The 12,486-nt window shown below is 44.5% G+C and overlaps 1 protein-coding gene across 3 annotated transcripts in view; it reads left to right on the forward strand.

Moving 5' to 3' along the window:
* PRKG1 (protein kinase cGMP-dependent 1) overlaps positions 1-12,486 on the forward strand; it is a 583,016-nt gene that overhangs the window by 53,282 nt on the left and 517,248 nt on the right. For 2 of the 3 annotated variants that reach the window (XM_035137530.2, XM_060274879.1), the window contains exon 1: positions 11,323-11,770. The exons of the other annotated variant lie outside the window; for it this stretch is intronic. In XM_035137530.2, the coding sequence (XP_034993421.2) occupies positions 11,460-11,770 (311 nt within the window). In that variant the 5' untranslated portion in view covers positions 11,323-11,459. Of the gene's footprint in view, positions 1-11,322; positions 11,771-12,486 lie in introns of those variants that run through there. 3 annotated transcript variants of the gene reach the window in all.

Raw genomic sequence — 12,486 nt, forward strand, 5'->3', positions numbered from 1 at the left:
ATTCACCAAGGAAAAAGTTGGGTCTACAGTAAGCCCTCAAAGCTGTGGCAAAATAATATTTGCTGCTCACACCAGAGAACTTAGATATAAGGATCAGCTGCCTTACTAAATCACCTGTTCTGGCCAACTACTGCCCAAGAACCTTCTTTGTACATCTAGTTTGTGACCCTACAGGCACCAACCTACAGCTTGGGTTGCTTGGATATAGGAATCGTGAATGGCAGACAGCATGAATTCCTGCCCAACATGTTTGAAGTTCCAGGTCCATTGGAGGGTGAGTGGTATTGACTCTTACAGATAGGGTGAAGTACAAGACAGGCAACTCAGGTTTCTACCTAAGCAGCTGAATTAGGTAGTAGAAGACTGAGGTAGTGAACTGAGGCAGTAATGTAACACGCTGGGGGGAAAAGTGCTGATCTTGTTCTCTCACTGCTGTACTAATATTCTACTTACACAGAGGTGTTTTGTGTGTGTGTAAATGTTATGAAACACTGAAAAATGTGTTTGCTGAGGCCAGCTCTATATACACAGCAGATTGAAAAGTCAGAATCCTGACATGATATAGTAGAGCAGGGGTAGTAGTCAACCTTTTTATACCTACCACCCACTAATGCACCTTTCTTGATGGTAAAATTTCCTTACCAGCCACCAGTGCTCAGTGGAAGGAGGATTCAGCTTGTGCTGTAGAACCCCCTACCCCCCACCTAGAATTTTGAAAAAGCTGATTTATTTTATTTTATTTTTTAAGAGAATAACCTAATAAAAACATTTCAAAACATGCCATGCTTGGTAAAATGCAAGGTTTCTGACTGAATAAACAGCATTGTTTGGCTTAATTATCTCCTGCATGAAAGTGATTACCTGTCTCTGAGACTTGTTTCATCTCAGCTAAAGAAACCCTGCATGAGGCTTTCAGTTATGCTCATGGCTCATTGCTGTATATTAACTTTTATCTCTTTACAATTATTTAGAAAATAGCACTGCAAATTGGGCCTTCTGGATTTGTCTTTTGGCGACTGATTTGAACATGTATGTACGTACATAATTCAAATGCTCAATCATGGAATTTTTGTCCCGAAGCATGTCTCTCTGCTGTGTCCCCTGTGGCTTCCTTTCCAGGTCTCTGTGTGTGCACACATGCATCAGCGGTGTTGCATCCTTTTCTTGGTGCCCAAGGCATGCATGCCAGGCGGGGGTGGGGCATGGAGGGTCAACAGAACCCACTGCGCCAGCCCAGGCCTTACCGTCAACACTACCGGGCGTGCACACACGGGGTGCAGAGGATTCATGGAGCCCACGTGCCAGTTCGGCCCTGGCCACTGGAGCCAAGTGGGGCTGCATTGTGCCCCAGCCCACCCATGCAGGAACGAGGCAGGCCCTTGGTGGGCAAATCTCCCCGACACTGACCAGGCAAGGCAGCCGCAGATGCGGTGGCGAGGCCAGGCTCCAGGGCCCAGACTCTCAGTAGCAGGCAGGACAGGACGGGGGGGTCCTTGCATGCGGGCATCTGGCTCATGCTTCCTAAAAATTGTGTGCCCAGGGCTATGACCCCCCCCCCCCGGCTCCCCCCACACGCTATGCCCCTAGTGCACACCCATCTGCACATACTTTTGCATTACAGAGCTGCTTAAGGATGGATATAGCAAGCTATCTATCCGGAAGGACATTTTACTGAACCAATTTAACTACGCTGCTGTTTTTCTTCTACCCCGCAAATTCATCAAGGATGAAGGGACCTACCATATTCAACAACAATAATAAACTGGGAGAGGTTGGTCTTTGTGAACATATTTTCCCTTTTATGTTATTTATTATTTTGGGAGGTGAAAGGAAATACAAAAATAACATAACCTGTTTATTCTACAGTGCAAGGGATAATAGAACAGAGGCAGAACTGACTAATTTTATTTGCAAGTGCAGTGATGCTTCAGTTTTAAATTGTGTGACTGCCATTCATTTTTGCTGTTCTTACATTATGGCTCTAATGAGATATAAAAAGCTAAAGTATATTACCAGTTATAGCTCAGTGCATCATTTATTTTTAGTCACTGCAGCAGGTGTCTTTCTTTCTTTCTATTTTAGCATATTTTTGGTCTCTCTCTAACCCCCTCCTCTTTGTGAGCCATCTGTTTTTAGTTATCTAAACTCTTCCTTGGTTTCAGAATACCATTCTTGGACAGGTAGCCTTGAACAGACATTTGCTCAAACAAATGTTACCTCTAAACATTCTTTCTGGTTGTTGTTTTTAAAAAGCAAGAATCTACATTTTGAGGTGATTTCAACTATATCACAAAGTCATATAGGTCATAACTTTATATGCCTTGTGTTACCTATTACCTACAACCAACCCTTCAGATTCTGTTGGTTATTATTCTCTCACACTCTTATAACCTTCCATAGTAGATGTGGGAACAAGTAGATCCCCCCCCCAATATTATTGCATTGGATGTTAATTTATAGCAGATGAACAGGTAAAAGGTGAAAATGCAACAATATCAATATATGGAACATTTTTTTCAGACATACTGGAAAGGCAAAATTCATTCCATGCATTTGCAAATGCGTCAGTAATCTTGATAAATGAATTACTGTATCTTGAATAGAAAAGTCTCCATAATCCACTGGTCATAGAAGACCCGTTGTTGACTCCTTGCATTGAGCTCCTTGCATTCTAGTGCTGCAGGAAGATGGTAGCAAACGTTTTGGCTGCTTTGCAGTTGGTTCCTGCTACTAGGGCTGGGTGATACCTGGTTTTCAACATCACAATATATCACCAGCTAAACATCATGATACACCCATATATCATGATGTCTGAAATAAGGATGGAGCTATGTAGAGGCATTGGATGGCTTCATGGTTCTCCCCACATAGTGATCTTTGCAAAGTGCATGCAGAAACATGCACACACATCATGATTCATAATACATTGCCAGGTCAAAAATTATGAAACCAATATAACGATGTGGACTTCAGACCGGTTTTGGATGATATATCTACCAATCCTACCGGCTACTGCTTTTCTCCCAAGTATGCAACATAGTAAGATAGGTCAGTGTAAGATAGGTCAGTGGGAGACTGAGAAATGGTGGCTTGCTGAAAGCCATCTGGTAAATTCATGGTTGAGATGAGATTTGAATCAGGTAATTTCTGCCTCACATTCTTATTAGTCCTTATTGAACATCAACTCAAGTGCTGGCCCCAAACATTTTGCTGCATAAAGCAGAGCTTAAACTGCCTTGTTGTACAGTTTAGATGCCAATTCCTGCCTTTATCCAATCCCCCATTTTAATGCTGTCTGAAGCAAGTTGTCCTAGGCTGCTACAAGGTAAGGCCCTGTAGCAGTTTTAGGGCCAGTGAAACCTAGGAAGGCCTATATTACTATTTGCAGTTTGTGACTTGCATCCTAAGACAAAATAATGTTTCTGTGACCGGGGGTGGGGGGTGGGGGCTTGCGGGCTTCCTTGGAAAAGGGGAGTTGCACAAAAATATCCAATCTACACAATTTCCCTTTTCTGTCTCCTAGCCCCCATGACCCATCCTGCATTGTTTAGGAGGGCCCCTGATCTTCTGGGGAAACTTTTCAGGGTGCTGTAAATGGTGGAAGGGGACAGGAAGCTTTATTCAAATGAACTTGTTGAGTTGACTTATCTTAAAATCCAAGCCAATGTACTTCATTATATTTTTGTTTTCATAATCTTTCAAAACCAAAGAACCAGCACCCTTGTGGATCATTATCTGTGTGAGAATTATAGATTGGGTGAGCTGTATGTGCACGGGTTTCTATGCCCAGAGCTGTCAATTAGTTGTTACAGAACACCATTGGGTTTGTGCTGCTTCATAAATCACATCATTCCTGACCTTCTATGCTTCTTATGGGATTATTGATTGTATATAATGGTTTGAGCTCCCCCGCCGCCCAATTAATATTCAAGAAGCCCACTCTAGAAAATGCTTTTTCTATGACGTTTGAATAAATCAATATACTGTATGATTATTCTTTAAAAGTTATGGTATTGGGATGCATGTGCTTTGCAGCAATAGTCTTAGTTTTGCTGGTTCTGCCTGATAAATATTATGACATTAATCACTTTTCATTGTGGGAGAGAGAAAGAGAAGGATGATGTGTTCTGAGATGAGCAGAAAGAAGGTATGGCTACTTTCATAATATCTAACTATTTAACTTCTTTTCTTCTTGCATGTAAGTGAATGCACTCACACAGTTACCGGTATGTAGTTCAGTAATGTTGTGTTGCGCTGCACAGACCTTTGTGTAGGATTCCAGCCCCACAAGTATTTTGTATCTTGTACTTTGGCAGACTGAGCTGGTTTTATTTCATGGTGGTTAGGTTCCCCCCCTTTCATACAGAAAGAAATCTCTCTGATGTTAAGCATTTCTTTATAGCATTAATTGCAAACCCTTTGATCTTAGCAAGGCATTAAAGAATGTGGCTGTGCGGATTGTCTTTAGAAGGACATCCACAAACCACTAAGATTCAAATGTACTGACCTTTAGTAACCAAAGTTTTGATAAATCCCAGTTTTATCCAAGCTGTAGCACATACAGTGGTACCTCGGGTTAAGAACTTAATTCGTTCTGGATGTCCATTCTTAACCTGGAACTGTTCTTAACCTGAAGCACCACTTTAGCTAATGGGGCCTCCTGCTGCCACCGCGCTGCCACCACACGATTTCTGTTCTCATCCTCAAGCAAACTTATTAATCCAAGGTACTATTTCTGGGTTAGAGGAGTCTGTAACCTGAAGCATCTGTAACCTGAAGCTTCTGTAACCAGAGGTACCACTGTACTGTTGTGAAACTTGTAATGGGGATGGAAGGGGCTGGGAGGAACTAAAATATGTCTCTTGAGAAATGTATGTCAGAAAATGAAACCTGCCTTGTAAACTATAAAAACAGAATTACTATCTGTCCTTCTGCAGTTTCATTAATCAAATCATCTTGAAATGTTTTGAATGAAGTGCTTGACCTGCTTTTGGTCTACCACACTTATTCTGCTTTAAAGGAGATAAATTTAATGGAGACAAGTCAGTTAGGGCAAGAGGAGCACTGCTCCACCAACCTCAGGCTGCCCTCGGCCAGACCCCATCTGCCTGCCTTCTGACTTACAACCGGGCTAGTGGGTGGCACTGGCTGACTGGCAGTATCTTCTGCCGTAGTCTCTGTGTTGCCTCTGTAGAACTCAACAGAGGGGAGGATGGAGATAAAAGCAGAATTAGGTGGTGCCAGCCTATCATTGGATCTAGCCCTGACCGTGATTTGCTCTGACACCTTATTCTGTGATTGCAAGATTTTCTCAGGACTGTTCAGTGAAGAACTTGGTCAAAGGCTTTGTAGAAGTCTGAACACACAATGTTTACCAGATTAACCCCCCCCCCATCTACATGCTCATTGATACTATTAAAAGAATCCTGAGAGATGTGACTCAAGATTGTTACAAGTTGTTTCAAACACTTACAGCTGATTTTTAAAAAATGTTTTTCTTACATGAATACTCATGAAATTATGCATTTGCTTGTGAAACCGTACAAGATGAGCACTTGGAGTACTTCCAGAGGTTGAAAGCAAGTTATTCATCTGTAATGTGAAGATTGAAACAAACATCACATTACAGATGTTTACACAAAATGGTCTTGACCTTCTATGGACCCCAGCACCATGCACAAATACTCCCCCAAGCCTGCATTTGATAGCATTAAGACCATTAACTACTAGGAAGCTGTACTGTGATTTCAAACATGACTTCATAATATACCCGTCATTCCACACACCATTCAATCACAGTTCAGTCCACAAACTTCCCTGCCAAGAGACTCATGGGAACTGATTGCTTGATTTAAAACATTTGTGCCCTATCTTTCTGCTGTAGTATTCAAGGCAGCTAAAAATGATCGAAAAAACAATAGTCTATAAATAATTATAAAGATTTAAAAAATAATCCGAAAAGAATATGTAAGAAGGGGAAATGCAATTCCCATTGCATCACTTGGATTCAAAGCAAAGATGAAATATAGCTGAGTAGAATCAGTATACTAATTAATATCCCAGCGCTACTTGGCACTTTATGTCAGGCAGGAACAAAGCCACCCCAAAACAGAGCTTCTAGGGGAGTGGTTGCTTTAACCTTTGTACTTTCAGTCATTTTTTCTGCTCAAAACCTCAGTCTCACTGGTCTCTCTCACTAACACACACACACACACACACACATAGGGATGTTCCCTCTCCACTCTGCCTCAGAGTGGCTATGAGCCCATCCACCTGCTCCTTGGGCCCCTCCTCCATTCTTCTGGATGCCTCGGTGGAGGAAGCCCTTCAAGGCCCCCTCCCCAGTTGGCTGGTGGCACTACGGGTATTAGAAGTATGAGTGGAGGGCCCAGCAGGGCTCTGAGTGAAGGCAGACAGAGTTTCAGGAAAAGGAAGGAAGGAAGGAAGGAAGGAAGGAAGGAAGGAAGGAAGGAAGGAAGGAAGGAAGGAAGGAAGGAGGGAGGGAGGGAGGGAGGGAGGGAGGGAGGGAGGGAAAGCAGCAAGCCGAGGGAAGGAGGAAGCAAGGGAAACAGACAAACTGATGGAGAAGGAGGGGAGATAGAGCAGAGCAGGCCTACTCCTAGATGCAGAGAAAATCACTGGTGGGTCATGAAAGGTGACAAAAAGAAAACTTGTTGAATTTCTGGTACATGATCTCTCCCAGCTTTGGATATGCTTATACAGCTCTTTGCAAAGGGCACAAGGAATGGGGGATGCCAATATGGCTCCTTGCCAAGGGTGCAAGGGTTCCTAGATACAACTCTGCAAACACAAATGGTGTCTATACTTTCCAGGGGGGAAGGGAGTGGGGGAGTAGAAGCCACTGAGGTATTATTGTGTTCTGAGCAGAAGAACATAGCTGGTGGGAGCGGAGATGAAATGGTTAAGCAGCTTCTCTTCTTGCCAGTCCTCCATCCAAGGATGCGCTTTGTTTAAAAATGAACTGTGTTGTTTGTTGTCTCTTCCATCAGAGTTGAAGCATTTCTAAGAATCCAGTCCAGAATTCAAAATCTTCACAGATCTTTCTTCTTGTATAAGAAAGTTCTGTAAGAAGGGATTATAGTGTTATCTGCTCATGCTCACAGATCTTTCTTGCACAATCCATGTCAATTTTCTGTTGTAATGTAACATTTTTCATGAGTGTTCCTCCATGGACAAAAAATGTCAAACCTCATTGTACGCCTGTTCTTCATAAAGCTTTGAGCAAACCTGCCAGCTCAACTGCTTTGAAGTGTACATTTCTTCACTAGGGGCATATTACTTTCATGCAGGTACCCTCCCTCCAAATTTGTCACAAACAGAAACATCACATCTGTCTTTACTGACACAGCTGCCCTCATTATGGTGTTTGGGAGACAAATTCAATCATCATTCCAGTGCATCAAAGCATTCTAAAAATACAAACAATAAATAACTTTAAGAGAGTTAGGCGAGGAAAGTACTCATCTCTAAGAACAGAAAAAATGCCTAGCTGTATCTCACTGAAGACCTACATTGTCGGCCTTTGCCTTCCATTAGTTTCAGCCGGAATGGCCAAGGGTCTGAGATGATGGGAGCTGTACTCCAGCAACATCTGGAGGGCCACAGGTGTCCATTCTACACCCCTGGCCTGTCTAAACCAGCACTGTGCCCAGGAACAGCCAGCCAATTGCCACTGGGAGCCAACAACCAGAGAATGATGGATACTGCCACCCTCATTGTTAACAGTTTATATCTGGCTCTACCGCCTCAGTACATGGAAGTTCAAAATTTAGCTGCAGTGCCTAATGCCATTGGATAATACAATGGTACGTCGGGTTACAAACGCTTCAGGTTACAAACTCTGCTCACCCAGAAATAGTACCTCAGGTTAAGAACTTTGCTTCAGGATGAGAACAGAAATTGTGCTCTGGCGGTGCGGCGGCAGCAGGAGCCTCATTAGCTAATGTGGTGCTTCAGGTTAAGAACACTTTCAGGTTAAGAACGGACCTACGGAACGAATTAAGTTCTTAACCAGATGTACTACTGTACATCTCTCCTGCAAATTACCTTTACCTTATGGGAGTATGCCATTTCAAACTCTTGATATTTGCACAAAACATGTATGTTCATCCCTTGGTTTATTTAAACCTCAGTACTGAACACTTGGTTGACAGTAGCTAAATGTGTGAACTGACTCTACTGAAAAAGCATTTCACTTGAGACAATGTGAGGAGATACTAAAATTCTGTGATGGTAACTTATAGCAACAACAACAACAATTTTGTGACATGTGAGGTTGATGCTATTGCACGACAAACATATATGTTTTCATCAGTCCTGTGAACCATGTTTGTAGAAGGATCAGTGTAAACTCGATTTTCATCTGTGTGACATGTTGGGTTTGACAGCCTGACTACTGTTGTCCATGTACTAGTAATTCCCAGTTTGAACCACTGGAAGATGCTTTTTGTAAGGTTGCCACTGAGGTTGAACTGGAAGCTGCAGCAACTATGACATGCATCAACTTAAGTACTCACTGCGGCAGAATATCTCTCATCATTTTATGCTGCTGTTGAAGGACTTGCACTGTTGAAAGACTTGCCACATAGGTAGTGGGCATAGTTCAAGATGCTAGTGTTGGTGTATAAAACTTTGTATAGCTTCCAACCAAGATACCTAAAATATAATCTCACCCCTCATTTACTGTGCTCTGCAGGAAAGGACCTCCTGCAGATACCATCTCATCAGGAAGTCCATTCCATATGATGTATGAATCAAACTTTCTGAGTGGCAGCACCTGCCCTTTGGAACTCTCTCCCATTATATATCAGACAGGCCATTTTACTGTATTTTCAGCACCTACCAAATACCTTCCTCTTCCAACAAACCTTTTAAGTAGACATTATTTTACAGTGTTCATCTGCATTGGCCAGTAAATTGGTGTGTTTTTATTAATGTAGATTTTGTTGTTGGTGTTTTTATTGTTAAACCACTTTAGGATGTTTATGGGGGAGCATTTCGTTCTATAACATACTATAGTAGAAGTCAGCTGAAGAGCAGCTCCACCTTTAAGCTTTGTGGATGAACTTAACTTTTATGCAGATTTGGCAGGATTAAGAAGTCAGAATTGTAGTTCTGAGTTTGCACATAAATACGTAAGGCAGAAATAGCCTACAGAAAGAAGCATGAATAATCTGTTTTTGCCATGATATGTCATATCTCAAAGCATTTGTAGTAAGACGCATAATGCATTGCACACTCTGCCTCCTTTCTTCTTCTGCAGCAAGGGGGTTTCATGGCAGTGTTTTGTTTCCTGGTATGAGATTCAGAATTGCAGGTGGGAAAGAATATTGGCTAGAGTGTGCAGGATCCAGGTGCTTTATCTGAAGTCATGCATCAGTTGCTGGGTAGGGACAGCCTGGGCCTAAATTACTTTGGATTTTGGTGCAGAATGAAGGCTGCACCTGTTTCTCTCCTCTGATTACACAGTTTGAGGGTGTGAGGCCAAAACCCAGCAAGATCCCAGGTTGGTGAAGCTCTTACCTTTCAACCCATTCACCCCGAAGCAAGAATGAGTATGATTATATAAACCTTTATAGTCAGCAGCCTTTTCCAGTGAGCTGTTCCAAAGGTTTTCTTTCAAATCCCATTTAAAATGTTACTTTCCCCAGCCTCTGGTCAATTACTGTAGTTGCTTTTCTTTTCAGATAATTGCTTTCTTTTTGTGTGTGGCTGTAATGACACAGTAGGTGAGTGAGTTTACTACCCAACTGTAATACAGTAGGACAAGCGACATAACTGTCCTGAGAAAAAGTGGATGTTCTGGAAAAACTTAATATGCCCTGCCTCCTTAAGCTCTCAAAAATGGAAATTCAGGTATCAGGAAGCAGAAAGATAGAAAACCCCTCGAGGTTGCTACAGGGCAGTTTGAAATGGCCTGGTAATGGCTTCACAATGAATATTTTAGATGTGTGTGTCTCTAAGTGTTTATATATTTGCCGGCACTACAGATAAATCTTTTCCTAAACCTGGAGATTGCTTTGGGCAGGCTAGGTTGCCTTGGGCAGGCTATGAAAATCTGTCTTTTACTAGGAGTGCTTAAGGAGAATGTGGAGGAGCAGCCACTGTGTTCTCTGCAACATGTGGAGCCTTGGCATATACAGAGTGACTTGCTTTCCAACTTAGAGTGACCATAAACAGTCCAAAATATTGGGGGTTAGTTAAAGCACTTTCTACTATTAAGTAGAGTGCTTCTGGGTGCAATAAATGGGCAGCGAACTCTTAGGAATTTAATTGTTTAAAACAACCACCACCACCACCTGGGAAATAAATGCTTGTGCTATTTTCCACCTTGGGTTCCAAAGCAACCTGTCCAGCGCTGGGCACTATGCACTTTAACTAGGGCTGAAGGGGGCATTTGCCAACCCCACACAGCAACGTGCCTCCGGGCTGGCTCTGCAGTCCCTGTTGCTTCTAATTTATTTGTGCGTTTTTAAACCACAAGGCACTGCTTGGTGCGCGTGTGAGAGCTTGCGTGTGCCCATCATCCAAACGGAACTTCTTCTACCACAGCTGGAGGTTGCTTGGGGGAACGGCTGGAGAAGGTCTGGCCAAGCCCTTACTCCTGTGGATGTTTATAGCCGAAGTGCCTGTCTGCGTGCGTAACTAAGGCTGTCTGCCCGCCCTCCCGATGAAAAGTGTCCAGAGAGGCGGCACATTCCTTTGCAAACGTGGCGTGCCCATTTCAGCGTGAAGTGCCTGCTGGCATGCCACACCGCCCACCCCCTCACCTACCTCGAGCAGGCGGGGCGGCAAGGGGGGTGGGAGTGGGGGGAAGCGAGCCGCTGGCTGTATAGTTGAGCAGAGTAGTAGCCTTCCGAAGAGCGACGGAGGGAAAGTGCCTGTACTACGGCATGCTGCAGACGCCCCTCGCGCGCTCTGTTCCTTCCTTCCCTCCCTCCGTTTCCTTCTCTCTCTCTCTCCCCTCTCTCCCTCTCGCTGCCTTTCTCTCCAGTCTAGCTTGACGCAGGCAAGATAGAAATCACAGTTAACCACCCAGCCGTCGCTGAACTGGTGCCGATGGGGCACCATTTAAGACGATGATGTTTCTTCGAAGCCTCCTCGCGTAGCCTGAATCGCCGCGCCGAGCCAAAAACAGCGCCGGCTCCAAGCCAGCCAGGCTGGAGGAGGCGCGCGTTAAAAGGCTAACAGGAGCTGCGGGCGGAGGTTGCGGCGGCGGCGGCGGCGGCAACAGCAGCAGCAGCAGGTCGATCGGAGGAACGATTGGCAAAGTTGACTTGAAGTGGGACAAGCGGCAGGAGGAGGAGGAGGCGTCGGCTACTACTACTTCTTTGTGGGGCGGGGGGGAAAGTTGCCACGCGCTGAGAGGGGGGCGCAGGCAGGAGCCCCACGGAGGTGGAGGAGGAGGTGGTGGCGGAAGAGGAGGAGGAGGTTGAAGGATGGGGACGCTGCGGGATTTACAATATGCCTTGCAAGAGAAGATCGAGGAGCTGAGGCAACGGGATGCGCTCATCGACGAGCTGGAGCTAGAGCTCGACCAGAAGGACGAGCTGATCCAGAAGCTGCAGAACGAACTGGACAAGTATCGCTCGGTTATCCGGCCCGCCACTCAACAGGCGCACCAGCAAAGCTCCACCACCTTGCATGGCGAGCAGAGGACCAAGAGGCAGGCCATTTCAGCCGAGCCCACCGCTTTTGACATCCAGGACCTCAGCCATGTCACCCTGCCTTTCTACCCCAAGAGCCCACAGTAAGCCAGGGGTTAAGCGTTGTGTCCGTGTGGCGTCCCTGTGATGTGGTCTCGGTCTCTCTCTTTCTCCCCCCCCCCCCGTGTATCTGTCTCTGTCGCCCGCACTGCCCATTCACTCGCCTTGTGGATCCCTGTGCGCCGCCTTCTGCTTCCCATCGCTTTCCTCCTCAGTTTCAGAAATTGCTTCCACCCAATCTGCCTTCCCTCCCTCCTAGCGCTAAAAACTCGTTTATCTTTTGAGCTGCCCACATTCCCAACGCCACATTCCTCTGTGTCCTTTTCAGATATCAAAGTATCCAAATCCCCCTGCAGAAAAAATGAGAGTTCCTAGAGTGTGGAAATGTGAAGGGCGAGGGAGCACAGTTTCTCTCATTTTATCCCCTTCTCCCTTTCTCAAAATTATCACAGCAGTAACCGCATCATCAGACTGTCTCTTCCAGTGTGGTACTGTATGTCGTTTCTGTCTGGGATTTTGATATTGTTGTGGCTTTCTGCCCTGAATTTAACTGGGGACTGCCTGCCATTTGAACTATGTGAACCAAATTCACGGACCTTTTTTTTTTTTAATTGCACCCGTTTCATATTTACAAGGTACAGTATTTATTAAAGAGAGAGGGGTGTTTTTGGTAACATGTTCTCCTATGAACCTAAGTTTTCTTTGGAACCTACTCAGGCAAAAATATTTGGGGTAGTTTCTTTAACCGTTCTGTGTGGCA

Source organism: Zootoca vivipara, chromosome 5, assembly GCF_963506605.1.
Source record: "Zootoca vivipara chromosome 5, rZooViv1.1, whole genome shotgun sequence".
Lineage (NCBI taxonomy): Eukaryota > Metazoa > Chordata > Lepidosauria > Squamata > Lacertidae > Zootoca > Zootoca vivipara.